Source organism: Schistocerca gregaria, chromosome 8 (assembly GCF_023897955.1).
Source record: "Schistocerca gregaria isolate iqSchGreg1 chromosome 8, iqSchGreg1.2, whole genome shotgun sequence".
Taxonomy (NCBI): domain Eukaryota; kingdom Metazoa; phylum Arthropoda; class Insecta; order Orthoptera; family Acrididae; genus Schistocerca; species Schistocerca gregaria.
Genome location: NC_064927.1, coordinates 232,378,096 through 232,397,892, shown reverse-complemented (window position 1 = coordinate 232,397,892; position 19,797 = coordinate 232,378,096). Strand labels below are relative to the sequence as shown.

Genomic DNA, 19,797 nt, shown 5'->3' with positions numbered 1-19,797 from the left:
GGCAGAATTTGGAAGAGGAACACCACCAGACAACCTGGAATCTGCATCTGAATGATGTTTCTTAGCGTATATGTGCTCTCGATTACGTAAACCATCCCCTTGTCTGTTAAGCAGATGTCAACATCACGAATAATGGCATATGTATGAAGCAGGAGGTTTGGAATATAGACATCAAGCTCACGATATTTGAAAATAGGAACTTCTATCGACGCAGCAGGTTTCAGTTCACTCGTTGTTTCTGCTTCATTAACAATGTCATGCTTGAGATGAGATTTATAGGAAAGTAATAACCAGCCTACCAGTGTAGGATGGAGTTCGCCTACATTCTTATGTAAGCTCTCCACAGACAATGTAGGGGCTTGCATCTACCGATTGTAGACACTTGGCCGTACGACTGCAGCAATGGAAGTCAGTGGTTGACTCAGAGAGTGTTCCGAGTTTGCCTGCACCCTAACATTACTAGAGGGGGATCCGAACCCAGTAACACACGCATATCACAGTCTGGAACTGGAGGTGATCGACTAAGGGGACCACTTTCATGCTGATGCCATGCAGGTGCATTAGTCTTAAGCACGAAGCAGGAAGGGTCGCTGGGATGGCTAACTTGCTGACCAACCTGATGCAACTGTTGTTGTTGGTGCTGAGGTTTCTGGAGTTGCTGTTGTTGTAGCTGCTACAGTTGCAAGAACTGCTGTTGAGCCAGTTGATGCTACTGAAACTGCAGTTGATGATGGTGATGCAGAAGCTGCTGTGCGGGGCAGTGCTGTAGCTCCTGCTATTGATGGGTTAGGAGAGGCTGTGTTTCCGGGAGTTGTAATTCACTTTGCTGGATCTCACTGTGGTTCTCGGACATCGGTAGAAACGGAGTGTCTGTCGGTACATTTTGATGAGAGATATCTAGTGCCGACAGTATGATCCGATCCATATCTGGAGCCGGCCGGAGTGGCTGAGCGGTTCTAGGCGCTACAGTCTGGAACCGTTCAACCTCTACGGTCGCATGTTCGAATCCTGTTTCGGGCATGGATGTGTATGATGTCCTTAGGTTAGATTGGTTTAGGTAGTTCTAAGTTCTAGAGGACTGACGCTCTCAGAAGTTAAGTCCCATAGTCCTCAGAGCCATTTTTGAACCGTATCTGGAGGTTCGGCCGTTTTACACTGAACTATACTGCACAACCGCCGCGAACGCATGTCGAAGAAAAGAAACAATCCAGTGACCGCTGCGCTGCACGTAAATGATTAACCAGGAAAAGCGACGATATAAGTAGGGAAATACTAGGAATAGCGGGAAGATTACGAAGCCCCGCACTCGTTCGCCTAACACAAACAAAGAACGGCCACGATGAGCGCGCTAGTGAGAACCTCCGAACGTCGCGACGAGCGGAAGTCAAGTCCTGGCCTGTGAAAGTCTAATAGCTTATTGCTGCTTTCCACTGTGGTGTTCGAGTATTCGTGAATAACAGAAGATGGAAGTGTGAGTCAAGACGGCAGACAGTTTGACCTTTTAATAAGAACTATGTTAAACCTAACTCTTATGAATTCAATCTTTTGTGAAGACAGGTTGTGATGATTTTGTTGTTATCTATCGATGGGGGATACTGTTGTCTACGTTAAACTGATATAATCCGATCTTTGTGTTAGAATTGTCGAATCTACTGGAGCAACAATTTTGTTTCCGTGGTCATCCTCAGTGTCATCCCTGTTTTGTATATAAAACCGCTTTTCCTTGTTCCAACTTAATTTGTTTGTACTAGACGCGTTTCGCCTTTTCCTTACGCTAAGGCATTGTCAGTGGGATCAATAATGACAGTTTTGTTATGTTCAGATTATTCTCCGTCTTTTCAAAATGCAAACACAACACACAGTTCCATGCAAAAATGTACCCCACAACTGACAGAAAACAGACACATACACCAGAAAGCAGGTGTATGTCAAGTACAGTAAACACACACCAACATGAACACACACCTACCACTAGAGAAGAAGTCATGAACATAATTAGAATCAACAATCATTAGAATCAATAATAATTGGAATCAGCCTTGCAAGAAAATTCCCATATACAGCAATCCAAAGCAGAAAGGAAAACCCAGTTGAATGATCTGGTTTACATGCAAAACAATTCATTGTTTATCCTAACAGAAAAATTAATGAATAATGCTTCCAAAGACTACTAACATAATAATAACAATAATAATAGCACCACCCAACACCTTTTCACTCCCTTGTTCTCGAAGTCCTCCACAGAACATTGAAACCAAAAGTCAAATTAAATGACCACCGAAGCTTTTAACCACTCTCTAACAGTAATTACATTCGTATTCAACACTCTGCACACTAGAAAAAGAAATAAAAAAACATGCACACACTGTTCTCTCTCTCTCTCTCTCTCTCTCTCTCTCTCTCTCTCTCTCTCTCTCTCTCTCTCTCACACACACACACACATACACCACCCTTTCCTCCAGATATATACACAATGAATATAAATTAATTTTGAACTTATACTGCCTTAGGGTGGCAACACGTAGGTAAACAAAGCAAAGAGGATGAAACACATAATGAAGTTGCAACATTTACATTGTTAAAGTACAGTGCTCGAACAAATAATTATAATTAGAGGCAGAATAATATTAGCAGACCACAAAGGAGAAGGAGAGAAACGATGAACAGTGCGGAAACGTTTGGGATACAAAATCGAGCTCATGTTTCGGTATTGGACAACTTAAAATGACCTGTTGAGAGGAAACACAGATCCCAGCGAAGTGTAAGTAAATACTTATATGCATAAAAAACGTCACGTGAAGTGTTTGATAACCTAAAAATAACAAAACTGCATTGTTATAGATCACACTGAAGACACCATAGAGTAAGAAACAGGCGAAACGCGTCTGAGACAAGTAAATTAAGTTGCAGCAAGAGAAGGCAGGTTTTATGTACAAACCTAATATAACTAATGTCAACAAATCGCCGGGAAAGTCTTAGAAATTACACTAATATAACTAGTTGGGGGAACTTCAGGTTCATGCATTCTGACGGCTCCGGTATAAGAAACTGAGTATTTTCCAATTACCATTAGAATTCCCGGGTAAGCAAATAAATGTAGTAGTGTCGTCTTAAGGGAAAGTGCTGAGTCATGTTCCAGAAAAACGTTTGAACTCACATCAGTTTCCAATGTTGAACGGTATTGGACAACTTAAAACGGAACTACAGAAACACATCCCGTCTTACGGTATATTAGCGTTTGTGGCACCGAGATGCCGTCATGTATGAGGAACAGCCTAGATTGTGCGCGGGGTGAGGCTCGAAGAGTCACGTCCGAGCCCAATGTATAGAACGGTGCGCGAAACAGGAGTCGGCCGCAGGAGCTGTCAGTCTTGCGAAAGCGGCGCCTGTCACTGGACTTCCGCCCTTTAGACCCGTTCTGGTCACTCCTCATATTGATAATGCTACTGATAACGGTATTCCAAAGAAAGTCACTGAAGTATCGGAGGTCATTCCGGCTGCACCGCAACCGACTCAACGTTCCAAGGAAGCCCTGAACAAGTCACTTTCGAGTAGTATTCCGAAATCTGGTACACCGTGTACTGACGGGTACGTCACTGAATCTAAACAAGATACTGTAGCAGAAACCTCAGCAAGCTCACCGAAAAGATGCTCCCCCACAAAAAATAAGAAACGAAGGAATGCACATCACGCTGCTGAGAAAATTGTTCCACTGATGAGCGAAAAGGTCCTGCAAGTGGTGCAGGAGTTAAATGATAGTTCCGAAGAATGCTGTAATCGTACTCAGCCTGAATCTCTTTACACACCAGCCACCAGTAGTGCACCGAGTTTCGAGGAAGCAAAACAAAACAAAACTGTGGACCCTCAAAAACATGCAGCAGGAATCCGCAGTACAACCGCGAACGACTTGTTCATATATCCGCTTGAGAAGAACTGGGCGGAGGAGACAGCGGAAGATAAGGAAATCAGAGATACTCCCCTAACTTTCAGAGAAGCTCTGTCAGTCTCCCCTCATGAACGATTAAGTCATGCAGGTTAAGTAACAGTAGGCGAAGATATATCTGACACTTGTTGACAGCTTCCATACTGACGGCGTGCGAGGAGATTTGAAGTTTTAAAAACGTAGTAGATTATGAACCAACCTCAAGGCTACAGGATTTCAGCTTTGAACACCAACAGCATACATAGTTCCCTGAAGTTAATTAGCTTGAAAGACTCTCTGTATGCGGTAGATATTGATATTATTCTACGTAAAGGAGTAACGGACTTTTCACTAAACACAGAACTTAAAAGAACTGACTGTTCTCACAACGTAGAACGAAACTGTAAAGGAAATCAATGGCCATCTTGCTTACCTAGTGTCGGGCAGCGCTTTTAATTACAAAGCACATGAAGGGCTATCATAAAATCTTGAAGGCAGGCTTAGCACAGCGGCATCTCGAAGTCTTCAGTCTCAAAAACAAAGCCTGAAGGATGTCGATAGGGTCAGCCACCAGTACCTTATCAAAAGAAGGACCACACTGGATTTTATTCAGTATTTGGTCAATATCATTCGTAGAATTATGAAGAACACCACATCTAAAATCATGGTTTATGGTCAGATAACCTGGCAACTTGCATTCACGAGGTCGGTGCGACAAGGTTGTCCTATATCGGTGGTATTATTTGCCCTTGCCATTGATTCCCTACTAGCCAGTCTCCAGAACCAACTGCGACGGCTGCACATACCAGGCCAAAATATCATATGTAACACATACAGAGATGATGTGGGTCTTGTGATCACTGGTTACATTGACATGGAGAAAGCATTGCAGTTCTTCAACAAATACGAACTTACATCAGGTACGAAGCTAAGCAAAACTAAATCACGCATTATGTATGTAGAGCATGGAATATCTTTACAAAATACCGGAGAACTCAATGTGGTCATCCATTTGAAAATTCTAGATATCGACTATACGTATAATGCAGGAAAACCCTTGCCAGCGAGAGAGCCTGCGACGAAGAATATAGCATGAGAAGACGTGACGACATCCAAACGGCAGTGTTTGCAATTCTGTAAATGGCCTCTAAATTCAATTATGAGGCACAGGTTTTACCCATACCACCTGAAAGAACAATCACGGAATTCTCTCAGCTTTGGGTCATTTTGTAACTCGTGGTAACATTGTCAAAGTCTAATTTGACGCTTTGACCCTCTCAGCAGGAAACCGGGAGATTAAATTTGAACGACGTTGGGAGAAAGTCACAAGCTTTATTCGTGACTCCCACATACAAGCTGTGGAAGAAGACTCCCACTAGTCTCACGTCCCACTTATTAGACGAAATTACTCCCAAAGTGTCGACTCCACCCAAGGGTGTACGGCACACCTGCATTGCTGCTTACCATTTTCAACAATTTTTATTCGAACTCAGTTGTATTCAAACAGAGTCCGCCCATCGAATATGGTAGGAATTCAGAACATGTGCATAAAGTTAATAGAAAACAAAAGCAGAAATGTGACTAAACAAAATTCCCATCGCTACAACTGTGAGGTCATTTGGAAAAATTTCAGCATCACTCAACTACCGACAAATCTGAAAAAGGTCAGTAAAAAGAAAAGAATCAACCAAAACGAAGCTTCATGCACTCCATCTGAGTGAGAATTGTGACCGAAAAGACGCTGTAGAACGTAGGTTTGAGTGCCAAGGACACCTGTCGAGTTATCACACAAATGTCAGACACAATAATATGAGGAGTACCCCGATATCTTGCCTCCCGATTTTTTAATCCTACTTATCTGCCATATCGACTTACAAAAGGAAATGCGATATACTAGTCAATAGGCCAAACAGTGCCTTATCTGTTGACTGAAAAAAATAAAACGAGAGATGATTTCGGCAGGTATCTTTTCCTTCACCATCATAGCCTAATGAAGACGAAATAGTATAAGAAAACTTTCGAAAATTTCTTATTGAATATAATTATGTGAAAGACAGTGTTCAAAGTGAATAGAAAAGCACCTAAACTCCAAAACAAAATAACTAAAACTCGTTGAACTCGTTTTTTCTCATTCGCTATTTTTTACCTATTGATTTTGTTTTATTCTGTATTTTATTTAAGGAAACAGAAATCTACTCTGAGGTACATACCTAGCTCGCAAGCACAATATTTTGTATTGAAGCAATCTCGGGAGAAAACTTTATCCTAAAGAAAGAAGACGTCGTACTCTTTATTATATCTAATTTTATTCCATTCCGTATGTCAGAACTTCTTGTAACCAGGAGAAGTGACTGACCCAGTCTCTTCTGTTGTGCGATAGACTCATCACTACCCGAAGCATCGAAAATGGCAGTACGGAGCTTCTGGAGAGTGGAGCGATCGGAATTTAGAGAAGATCAACTTGGCAAACACACCTCGTGAAAATGATGCATCGGGTACCTTGTTACATACTGCGAAATAAATTGGAACACAAACTACAGTGAAGATGAACTTCGAATCCGTCGCTCACCTCAGAAAGATCCTCTTCTGGATGACGTATCAGCGTCTCCCAGAAAAGAAAGGTGGGGCTTGATACTATATTAATACCTTAGGGTCAGAGTTCAATTCCCTCTACAGGAGAAAGTTTTTAATAGGCCCTGGTAGATTGTATTTACTTCTCGTTATTCCAAATGAAGAACAAATTATCCCAACGTAGTTTCAAATGCGCGGTAAACGTGATGTCCCTTCGCTACCGATTACAAGTTACGTTGGGCAACGCCAGAGGAGTAAGGGCAGCATGTAGAACATCTGTCATTACTAACCTTTCTTACACTAGCATCTTTATTTTAGTTAAGGGATCAAACGCCATATAAGCTCATAAAGCCTTTCTTCTTTTATTTCCGTTTTAGATGTTGAATATATTGGTTCTGGTTTCAAGGAAGTTGATTTGTTCGTGATGACGTAGCGGCATCAACTTGTTATTTGTTCTAGGTTCCAACTTCTCCACATGTCAAGGTCTGAATTCCTTTCAGGCTTTAGAATGAGCACTTCTAACTGTTGATAGATATTTATTTAGCCTTTTTACATCTCTTAATTCATTATCAATAACAATATGTGGCGGTTTCGACACAGTCGTAGATCTTTCCGTCACATCGTTATAAGTTCACACATGACACTCATAGCTACTGGTGAAAAATAATTCGACACTTAATGTGTCTTCATGTGTAGTCAACGAAGATACGAGCGGGGCTCAATTCCCAGCCGTCACCATACTTTTCGTTGTGTCACTTATAATTTAAACATGTGCACTTCTTGCTTCTCCGCAAAGAAACCGATACTTAATGTCCACTCTTGTCTAGAAAACGACTACGGTAGGTGAGTAGTTCGAATTCTGGAAATGCAGAAGTTATTAATTGCCTCTTCACTGCAGTTCAAAGCCGCCCGCTTCGACCGAGCGATTCTAGGCGCTTCAGTCTGGATCCACGCGGCTGCTACGGTCACAGGCTCGAATCCTGCCTCGGGCATGGATCTGTGTGATGTCCTTAGGTTAGTTAGGTTTTAGTAGTTCTATGTCTAGGGGACTGATAACCTCAGATCATAAGTCCCACAGTGCTTAGAGCCATTTGAACCATTTTCAACTGTAGTTCCAAACATCTCGCTACTGCTGAGAAAATTCATATCTGGAATTTGACTTTGCTTACGTAACAGTCGATTTAGGTGCTGGGTTCGAATCGCCATCCAGCACATGTAATACATCGTTTCAAGTCAGTTACGTGGGAATCAAACCATATTTGACATCTTTTGTGGTTAGTAACCAGGAACAACAGTTTCCGGACAACTGTCCCGATACACTACAAAAACTTTTGTCATGTAATTTAAAGTTCAGAATTGCTAACTGATACTGATACTGTTATATTACATCCCTTGAAATCTAGCCAGCAATGATGATCAGTGCTGTGGACGAATATCGATCAAAAACGAATGTATTGCGTAGTTAGCATTGGGTCTCTATCCATTACCACAACGAAACAGTTGTTCATGTCATTTAAAGTGCAGACGCATGTACAGCTATCAGCTCATTAATAACTTCCATTTCAATGTCACTTTGTGTTAAATAAGTGCGATAAGTGGTTTTCGAACAGCACATAGAGCAACGTGCCATCACGAAAATTGTGAAATCACTAGTGATGGATTGTTGATGCTTTTGTTTCGATAGAGCTCCTTGTTCTTGTGGCTACTTAGTTCAGTACTCATTTTACCCAAAAGTCAACGACAATTAATAGATGGTTAAAAAACCTTTTAGAGAGAAAGAATACTTCGTGTTTTCGGGAGCCGAGATATTATTGAGAATCTCTTATTCGCAAGAGATGTAGTTTTGAGTAGGGATTACGGAATATTTTACGTGTTAAGAATTGCTTGCACTATTTGTGTCAAATACTAATGAAACTGTTAATAGTTTACAATGTCAATTATATTATTAAATTTGAGCTAAAAAGCGTTAATGACTGTCTCAAGTGTTTCCTGGTATTTGTAGCATCGGGGTATTAATTTACACCTGGAGTTAATTGCCACACAAACCATTTTGTAAAGCCGAGCCTTTGTTCCGAAACAAAATTAGAAGACCTGCAAAACACTTACATCATATAGGCTGCATGTAAATCAGGCGAAGCTCAATTCAAATCGTTCGGATGATTTGAGCATGATGTACTGTTTAACTAACGTTAGGAAGTAATGTAGCATAATTACTTCTCTAGATGTAACACATGAAATTAAGAAGGCGGTAAATTACCTGCATCATGTAGTAGTCACCTCTCGTTGCGAATATCAGTCAGAATTCTCGTCTGCTGCAGCTCTTCACCCCAAGCCGGCCGCAGTGGTCGAGCGGTTCTAGGCGTTTCGGTCTGGAACCGCGCGACCGCATGTTCGATACCTGCCTCGGACATAGAAGTGTGTGATGTCCATGGAAACACTAAGAATGGAAGAAAACTGTCGTTCTCCATCTCACCAAGAACAAAATTACAAAACTCCAAATTTTGTTGTTTTTCACCTACATAGAGAGTTTGCAGTAACTAAATTTTGTATGGTCTCGTGGCTAAACGTCGACGCAATACACGCCAGACGGACATCAGGAGTATGTTGAGCTGCACGTCGAACGGATTTCTGTGGATTCCTTGTGAAACTGTGGCGCATGCGTTCGACGTCTGTGTCAGACACTCGGGGACGGCACCGCGATTTGCCTTTACACAAACAACCTGTTTCTCGGAATTGTTCATGCCATCGTCTAATGCTCTGCGCTGTTGGAGGATCCACACCATGCCTGGTATGAAAGCCACGCTGAGCGATTATTACTGACCCGCAGTGCGCAAAAGGTGGAACACATAACGCTTTTTGTTGTCCCGACACTATTTTTAGTAGAACTGAAGTGGGCGCACACTGATGCTACCTCACGGGGCCCGCGCTAATCTCTAGGGTTTACTCTTTCTAACAGTACGGTGTTCCCGCACATATCCCAAATACCATAATAGTTATGGTTTTTTTAAAAATAGGATGAGCCCTTTGACGCACCCCGTATAACAACCACAGTTAAGCACACTGACCTTCATGAAGTCTAAAATCTACATGACTTCCTCACGTGTTGAAAATAAGGGTTTAGTAATGATCAAAGAGTATGACTACAACTGATGTACTTCTAGTCGATCCATTTTGGAGGATTAATCATACCTGAAGACTGTGGTTTGGTGCTGAGACTGTTAATATCCAAATTACAAACTTTTGAGCGGTAAATAAATTATTATTCAAACACTTATTGAAGGTCACATACTTCCATTTGGCAATGTCTCAAATTTTTAGAACTGTTCACTTTTTGTTGCGCAGTCTTCTTTGAATAAACTTTCCATCCTCAAATCATGCGTCGTGGAAATATAGCACCAGTTATTTTCCATTCATTACAGGCAATTGAAGGAGACCTTTGAATCACTAGAACTAATTATCTCAACCACTTGTAAGTGACTGTGGCAACACCTGAGGAAAAACCTATGTGGCAACTTATCACGCTCGATAAAACAGCGCCATTAACTCTTTCTCAATGAGCGAGAACTCTGGAACACTGATAAGACATTGCCCATTATTTGTGACTGTGCACGTCTCAACAGTATAAATAGGGTGCGACCCCAGCAGCCTGCAGCCACCGCCTTCAGGATGCAGCGCCTCGCCCTCTTGTTCGTGTGTCTGCTCGGCTCTGCCGTAGCCTTGCCAGCCCGCACCAGGCTCTGGAGCAGGGGCAACAGCCGCATCATCGGAGGAAGCAACGCCAACATCGCCAACTACCCGTGGCAGCTGTCCTTCCAGTATGGCGGTTCGCACATCTGCGGAGCCTCCATCATCAGCTCCACGTGGGCGCTGACGGCCGCTCACTGTGTGGACGGTATGAGCCTCCTGCTGATGACTTTCAGAGCCGGATCGTCGATTAGGGGAAGCGGTGGTACCGTCTTGAGGGCCTCCTCTGGTTACATGCACGCATCGTACGACAGCGATACGGTCGACTACGACGTCGCCGTCGTTCAGGTGAGTGACTCGCTCAGGCCTTTCACGTAAGGCCTATTTTACGTCATCTCCTATATCATTTGCGTTATGTTGTCGAAACTAAAGAAACATACGATGTGTGTAACGTAGAACCGCCTTCAAGCAGACATTAATGAATATACCATGTTGTAATAATATCAGTAACTGGTTTTGCGGCAATACACTTCTCCATTCTTCTGACTTCAGAAAATCTAAGTCAGTTAACACAAGACGTGCGATTCTGCTGCGGATTAGATATCAATGGGCAGTTAATGTTCTTACATGTGCAACAATTCAGATACTTATGTTATGATACAGTAAACAATAAGCTACAAAATAGAAATAGAACACAATTCCTTTGTGTTTGTAACGTACCTGCATGACCAGGAAATATGAATAAACTCTTATAATACATAATTCTTTTATGTGACTCTATGTCTTACACTCGGTAAGTGGTTGTATTGTTTGTAACACACGTGGGGATGAATAGTTTTGTGTTCGTATATGATAAGGTGACTTATGTAATTCAGCTGAAAAGAGAATATAGAAATAACGAGACCGTAAAGTTTTTGGGACTGTTTAGACCAAAAAAATACAACCAGGATACCAATGTATGCTTTTGGATTCCCAAAAGAGTGCAGGATCTTATGTGGCACTAACTTTGCAGCCTTAGAAGCGCATAGTTTTACATACACTCAACCAAATTCCGATAGCACGAAGAATTTATAACAGAACAGCTTCTTTCCTGAATGGGCATAAGCAGTTTGTCGGATAACGTGGCTAGGAGTTTCAAGACTCCTCTGTGGCTACTGTGTTGCTTACAGGAAACCAATATCTTTGGATTGTTCGAGGGAAGTCTTAGGTACCATAGACAGAAATTTCACTCATAACGAAGAACAGAATGCAAGTTCAGCTATATCGGATGAAAGGAGGTAACCCTGTGAAGACAGTAACGTCGTTCCATTCTAATGGTAAATACTACTATATAATACTAAATTTATATAACACATGCCATTAGAAGCAATAGAGGGGGATAACAGATTTCCATTTCGACATTGAATGTCGTGACAACGTATCTTTCGTATAAATTGCGAAGAGTTTGTTGTTATGACCTTTTTGGTACCTCTGCTCCAGTATTTGGTATTACTTATAGCGTACCAAATAAATGGAAGAACTGGGAGCGACACTGCTGGGGTCGTAGAGCTTAGCATATCTGTGAAATGTAACAGAGTCATTTAGATTATGTAAATGAAGAAGAAAAATTAAAGGCCTACTATATGAATTAATTGTTTAGGTTTTAGAGACAACACACCAATCGAGCTGCCTGCGTCATTATTCACAGATAGGAGTAACAACGAGCCACCTTTCATTATCAGTGGTTAGTAGACAGTATCTGCTTTCTGAGTACATTTCTGAAATAAATAAAACACGCAGGGGCTAACTGTGCAATAAGACAATTTATCAGGCGTTAAGTTACAATGAGTTTGCAGATGTCATGGGACTGGCACCTAATCTCGCGCTGGGCCTCATCTGGCCCTGTGGACTGCAATGAGACGCTGTCGAAGTTAATCTACAAATACCCGGTACTCCTCTGGAAGCATGTAACACCAAATAATTTGCAGAGCGGCAGCTAACTGTGGGCTCTTCGTGAATGCAGAATCAGAGGATCGATGAAATGGAGCCTGCTTTCCATGACACCCCATATGTCCTCAGTGGGGCTGAAATCCGGGCTTTGTGGTGACCATCCAAGTCTCCTCCTTGTTCCTGGAACCATTCCCAGGCGTCACAGGAACGATGTAGTTGCTCTTTATCACACTGAAACACCGGTGAACTATCAGGGTGTTGGAGGGCCACAAATGGGTGGAAATACTCCCCAAATAGCTCAACATACTGTGGACCATTCCAAGTCCATTGCAGAACAACTAGGGGACCAATTACATAACAGGAAAATGCACCTGAAGACTATAACAGATACACCACCGCCTTGGACCGAATCTTCTTGGCAAGTATTATCTGTCGATTCATGTGGTCAGTCCACACACTGTGCCTCCCGTTAGGATAGTGCAATCGAAATCGTGATACGTCCCACTAACAGCAGCACCCTTGTGCAGCGCCGGCTCCTTTACACCATGGAACCCATTTCCCATTGGTTATCCACAGAGGCACATGTGTAACACGTCCTATGTTGAACTCAGGCATGAGATGTTGCACTGTAGCCCTTGTGGCTGTATTGACGATCCGTCTCAGACGTCGTCGTTCGCGGTCAATGAGGGTGGCTGGATGGCCGGTAGTTCGTCTGTTGTGTTCTGTGACACCCTCATTTAGCCGTTCACGATACACCTTCAAGACGGTTAAATGTGTGAAGACAAATTACGGCATCGCTGTCGAAATCGAAATTCCCATCCGTCGGGCACCAAACATCATACCCCATTCGAACTACGTCAGTTCTCGATGTCGTTGCATATTACACAAATCATTTTCACAACCACTTCTCAGAAGATCAGCTATACAACTGCAGCTGGCGCAGGAGATGTGTGATGCCCATGCAGCACATCTGCGCCATCAGTACTTGCCCCTGTCCCCGTTCCGCACCATATCATGACATTTGATAAGTGTCTATAACAGTCATTCAGACACAAATAAGAATTGCTTCCTCTCCTGTGCCAGGTGTCTGGCTCGCTGCTCGGTACGAACGCCCAGGCCGTCAACCTCCCATCCGACGGCTACGACCCCGCCGGAGGCCTGGCCGTGACCGTCACTGGCTGGGGATCCACGTACACAAACGGCCCGGCCCCGAGCAACCTGCAGAAGCTGGACATCAGCATCGTGGCGCGCTCCACCTGCCAGAGCATCTTCGCCAACGTGAACACCGTGACGGCCCGAATGGTGTGCGCCGGCAGTGCGGGCCAGAGCGTCTGCAGCGGAGACTCCGGCGGCCCCCTGGTCAGCGGCAGCACGCAGGTGGGCATCGTCTCCTGGGGGGTCAGCCCCTGCGAGGCCAGCCCCGGCGTCTACGCCAACGTCGGAAACCTGCGCTCCTGGATCCGCTCTGCAGCAGGTGTCTAAGGCCTTCTGGATCACAGCTGCTCTCTGCAATGTATATTTTCACGTTTTGACAAGAATGTTCCCGTTGCATACAAGATGAACTTTCCCAAATAAATAACTATGAAAATGAATGACTTTTTACTGTACATTATCAGCATTGAAGCTATGTAAGAGAGTACTATGATTTTCGTACAGCATACTGAGGACACGACAGCTTTCATGATTCCGTGCTTCCGTCGATAAAAACAGAACTCTTACAGCTTACGGAATCACTTTGTTGTTCGTCTTTCTGTCTGTCTGTCTGTCCCGCTGTTGAAACTTCCTTTTCTCAGGAATGGGTAAACGTATGAAGTTGAAATTTATGTCATATATTGAGGTGTATGGTACCTTGGCAGTGTAAAGCATTAAAGCTGCTAAGTGAATGTCATCGAAAGATACCATCAATATCACATATTTTAATGCTGCTAAACGCACTCAACAAAATGTGTATGACACTTCACACTTGACTATAATCGAGAAATTTAGCAAAAAGGAAGGTTTCACAGTAAGAGCAAAGGAAAGAATCCGAGAACGATAAATTTGTAATTACATCACACCAAAACAGTCTGCCTCTTAACTCTGTATTTTAAGACTCTTTTTCTTCAGGAACGGGTACACGTACTAACTTGAAATTTACGTTACATACCAAGAGCTACGGTCTCTTGGCGGCACGATAAACGTAAGCTTCTAAGTCAAATCATTCAAAAGGTATGGTTGTTTATGTCTCCTTTTTAGATACTCACAGACTCACGCACCAAAATCTATAGCGTATTTAACCATTGACCTATAATCATAAATGTGGCAACAAGCGCCATATCACAGTAAAGGCAAGAATCTTAAAATCGTTAATTTGTAGTTACATCACACAGAAATAATTCCTTTGTCACTTTTTATCCGACATCTTACTTGAAATAAAAACAGGCAGTAGTCATTCTGCATCGAGGCAGACTGGATCGCAGTACTAAAAGTTGAGTATCAGGCATGCTTATATGTGCGCATTTCCGAATTTATCCAGCATAAGATAAGCTGGAGCCATTTGAAACGCCGTATCTATATGTAGTAATAGCTCCTGGCGTATGTGAAACACCTAGTCTGCGAATGTTTGTTTCACAAACAATTTGAAATGCGCTATTACGAGGAAAAATCACTCGTGGTTATCTGATGGTGGATTAATTCCGAAACGTATCAGACAGCAATAAAGTCGTTCCTTGCCTCGTATTTAACTTTTATCCTTGCCACCCAGTCATCCTGAATGGAGTACTACTGATTTTTGTAATAATGGTTGCCTGCCTCCTGCATGCCATCATGTCAAAATTATATTACTGAAATTGAAACGTTCTCTAAAATCTCGGACCCCTGGAACCGATATCCAGCGAGTATCAATGTCGAAGACAGGGAAAATGGCCGATATTCTCTATTCCCGGAATGAATTAACTGTCTACATACATTATTAAGTTTATAACGTACCCTTACTACTGAGTGAGTCCAAGTCGTACCTGGCCAGTTTTTTTCTGATACCATTACTAGTGATGAGAAAATCTGGGTTCATTTCCCTGGGGACTTTCCAGCCAGTCAACAGGGTTATTAATACCGTACGCAGAGGTACCAGGAATTACCTATTTCTTTAATGAATCCAACTTACACTTATGAAACTGCTTCTAAAATCTGCGTTGAATATTTTATTGTTAAACATCTAAGAGAGACAAAATTTTAGAAAATCTTTGAAATTACGTCTTACGTTCTTTGGAAGTCGCCCACAGCTCTCAGTATGACAGCTTGCACGAATATAAACTGGATAATTTACGCTCCATTAAGAAGAAGCTAGTTTTTTACGCATCTCAGTGTTTATGAAGTCATATTTAATGAACTATATTTCGTACACTTATATATTTTTGCACATGCATATAGTGGTGTATTTGGATACCGCCTGCAAAATGTGAACCAAAGAAGTAATACATTCAAAAGTCACGCCTGATGCTGAAATTTAAATCCAAGGACAGCGAAAAAGTAGTAAGCGATAACTTTTCCTTCCTTTCATCGTTTTGTGGGGGCATTATCGAAGGAAACATTCATAAAAGTTTGAAATTACGTTTAAATTTTATGTGGAAGTCGCCAAGTGCTGTCATTCTCAAATACTGGAGGAATACAGTCTGGGTAGTTGGCACGTTGTGAGCTACACAGTTTCTAACTGCATTACATGTCTTACTATGTTGACGCTTTAACATAAGATTATATTTCTTTATGAGTCGATTATATTAACATTTCAAATTTTTTGAATTCTGTCAATAATTGTGTGAAATATTTAAAACCAAATTTTGTTGCCCCTGGAAACTGTTAGATGGAGAACCTACAACTTGGATCGTGGTCCATGGAAAATGAAATGCCTTAGTCGGTTAGTAATATAGAAGCTAAAGCTCAATATGTCCTGCAACTATTCAGATCCAAAAAATAAAGGTATTAATAACATGTCAATTATTCGACAGTTACCACAGTCCCACTGAAGATAACTTACAGAAAGCTGTCCATGTGCTTCATAACATAGCCAAGTTATAGAACTTGGTTGTGTTACGAAGCAAGTGGACAGTTTTTTGAAGGCTGCCTTCAGTGGGATTGAAGCAACTGTCGGATAACTGCAAAAGAGTTCTGAACTATGAAACCTTAAAAGCTAAAACCAGGTTTGTGACCAATGAAGGAAAAATCAATTATAAGAAATAAAAAATACACAGGAGGCAACTATAGTGAACAAATGTCAAACTTTAAATACTATGGCTGAGTTATCACGTATGAGTATCACCGATACATAGTGAGAAAGTTCCTGCGGATATGCAATAAAACCAGACGAGCGCTGTCAAACACCTGCTTACACAGACCCATATGGAGCTTCGCAACATGATGTTCGTCTGAACCCTTGTGCGTAGAGGCTAAATACGCATGCATTCCAGAGGCAAACTACAAGAGGTTATTTCATGTCACAGATATGTTTCTAAGATGAAACAAAGGTCGTGTTAGACTGGGTTACGCCTTCAGCGGCATAAGAAGGACACTGAAAATGTTGTCAATACTAGATAAATATAAAACACAGATAAAATCAATAATCTATTTTGTCTTAATAGTTAATTAATGATTACCAAAACAAAGTAATAAACAGAGATAAACTGACGACGATGTGATGGACTGACAAACCGGAATACGTTTAACAGCTGAGGCAGAAGGTGGTATAAAATGCTTTTGGTACATTTGAAAGCTCTGTGGCATAATGAACATAATAAAAACTAGCACATCACAGTTTAGATAGGAATTTAGTTTCTCAGTGATTTGAAGTTACCCCATATGAAATGCAGGATGGTACCACCCAATAATAGTGCAATATATTTGCCCAATGGAAATCAGTAAGATTCTAATTATATTACTGGAGGGGAGATTTTAATTTTAAAGTAGCAAATCACTTTATGTCAACGTTTATGCTGTAGATACCAGTTGCACACTAGCAGTCAGCGGTTGTATATCGTGACACTGTGAAACTCAGGTAATAGAAGCAAAGGTCACTGACATGAATAGAGATAGTTCTTTGCTATCGTGCCAGAGGATAAATGGGAACATTATTCGAATATCTGTTTGCCTAGCTTGGTAGTGTATCAATCTAATAGAAAAATTATGCATTTCGTAATTGACAACACTGTCAGTTGCTAATTGGTTCATTTGATGGCACACCGAGGACGATGTACACAGTTTGCTTATTTCTAAATTTATTAAGAAGTACCAATCTAAAATGTTCTGTTTTAATTTAAGTAGATGGTAAGCAAATTTGCAAACTCGTTTGGTATGTGAAATGTTTACTTTTAATGAATACTTCAATTTGCCTTGTGTTTTCTCTAACTGAAAAAGTATAGTTGTAAATGCATAAAACCGCAACCCCTCCTTTTTTGAAAGAGTTATTTATTATTCTGTGAACCGGTTTTCAAACCTTTTTAGGCTTATCTTCAGATGGTTTTCCGGAAGTTACATGTCTATTTCAAGTATAGTGCTGGGTGCTGGCTCTGTGACAAGAAGACAGAACATGCTCCAATGCGTCGCCCTGAGTATTTTTATCTATGCATTTGGATTCAAAATTTAGTTTAGCACTTACAGAAATACTGTGGGTGGCTCTTTTGTTGGTATCCTTGTGTCTGCTTCCATTGCGATGTCTAGCTGGTATCACTTCTCGCGCTTATACACAATATATATGGCAGCAAAACTTTGTCCACATCCAGCATGTGCTATGCAACTGTCACTTGTCAGGAAGATCTTGACACAAAGAAATGACATAGGCATACTTTGACTAGAAATGTTATTTGTTTTTCCTTTCATGTACTAAGGTCGGTATATGGGCAAAGTTTTCAGTCAAAACAGGTGTTAACATGAGATCTCAAAATAAAATAAATAAATTACTATGACAATAAATGTGAAGTGATCTGATGACTTATTTATATTTGTATATTGACCTATAATACAGTCAATTTGTGAGCAAATACTTAAATCGAGAATTGAAATGAACGTCAAGCAATAAAAAACACAGAATTATAGTTTCTGCAATGAATTGCGAAAATTTGTATGAACACGAACTTCAAATTTAAACAACATGTGACTTATTTCTGTTCTTGCATAAACATGATATGGAGTATTATGAAAGGATGATTCTGTTTATTACAGACAGAGGTAGAATTTATAAAACTCACAGTATTTGCAATAAGTTAAAGTTGTTTCTATGACCATGAACTTTATAATTAATTGATTACCTGTTTTTAACTAGTTAGTCTTCGAAATTATCAAGGAATAATTTTGTTTCTCAGTTCAGTTTTGGTCATTGACTAAGTAGTCAGTTGTATATTCAAACATAATTGTCACACTTCAAATGAACTGTTGAGTCATTTAGAGTTCTTACATTAACGTGATCTGGAACTGTAGTAAAGGCAACTTCTGTTTATTTCAGCTAGAGGAAATATGTATAAAAGTTTTAGTAGTTGCAATGAACTGCGGCTGTTTATATTATCATGAACTGTATATTTAAACCAAGAACAAAATTTCAAATGAATGCTGACTTATTTCTGTACCTAAATCAACATGTTCTGGAATATTAGTAGACCTAGATCCTGTTTATTTCAGCTAAAGGTAATGTGTATAAAATTACTGATTTATGCAGAGGACTTCAACACTTAGAAATACAGTACAGGATTTATTCTGTTACAGGATATTTCTGTTGACACCAGTACAGTAGGATGTAGGATGTAAAGAGGAGGATAGAGGAAGGGTTAGGGGAGGGGGAGGATTCGGAGGAGGCTAGTGTTGGTTGACTGATTACCTGTTTTATAACTATGAAGTCTTCGAAACTCTTTTAAAAAAATTATTTTTCAGTTCAGTTTGATAATTAACTAAGTAGTCAGATGCTGTATTTTCAGTTTCTTCACGAAGGTTAAGTAGGATGCCTTTCGAGCCAAAATGGAGCACTTGGAGGTTTCATTCAGTGTTGTTTGCAGAATGATTGTGATGGGTAAGATGTAAGGCAAAGGTAGATTTGTTTAGGTCACTATGGCAGAGTTTATCTGTTTCATACAAAGAGCTTTAGTTCATTAAAAATACTATAACTTTTATACATATTACCTCTAGGTGAAACGAAAAGAATCTAGGTTTATAAATGTTCCAGATCATGGTGATCTAAGAACAGAAATAAGGCAATAATTTAGTTGAAGTTTAATTCATGTTTTAAATATAATGTTGATTATCATACAAACTGCTGCAGTTCATTGTAAATACTATAACTCTGTATTATTTAAATTCTAGACATTCACGTTAATTCCAATCTTCATTAAAGATTTGCTCACTTTAATACAAACAATATCTCTAATGGAAGTAGGCCTATGTCATATTTTTGTGTCAAGATCTTTGTAACAACTAACACTTCTATAGCACATGGTAGATACTGGCTAAGTTTCATTAACACAGTGTATATGCATATGCATCGTGTTATAGTGAGTGACATGGTACCGACTGGCTATCAGAATGAAAGCAGACAGAAGGATACTAACGAAATACTAACAAAAAAATCGCCTGTACTGTTTCAGTAAGTGCAAAATAGAATTTTGAATCCAGACAGACAGACAAGCAATAGTCATAGCGATGCATTAAAACATGTTACAGCTTCTTGTCACCGAGCC

General features: G+C 40.7%; 1 protein-coding gene across 1 annotated transcript; it reads left to right on the top strand.

The window, feature by feature from the left end:
* Window positions 1-10,094: 10,094 nt before the first annotated feature.
* LOC126284592 (trypsin delta-like) lies at window positions 10,095-13,698 on the top strand. The gene is made up of 2 exons (XM_049983635.1): window positions 10,095-10,525; window positions 13,190-13,698. Exons 1-2 carry the CDS (start codon window positions 10,160-10,162, stop codon window positions 13,586-13,588), a joined length of 765 nt encoding a protein of 254 aa, XP_049839592.1. The 5' UTR covers window positions 10,095-10,159; the 3' UTR covers window positions 13,589-13,698.
* The last annotated feature ends 6,099 nt before the right edge of the window (window positions 13,699-19,797 follow it).

Bases quoted from the DNA above. Each gene is read 5' to 3' on its own strand.
- LOC126284592 (XM_049983635.1), top strand. From the start codon at position 10,160: ATGCAGCGCCTCGCCCTCTTGTTCGTGTGTCTGCTCGGCTCTGCCGTA. The intron at 10,526-13,189 runs GTGAGTGACTCG...CTCCTGTGCCAG, and splicing joins ACGACGTCGCCGTCGTTCAG to GTGTCTGGCTCGCTGCTCGG.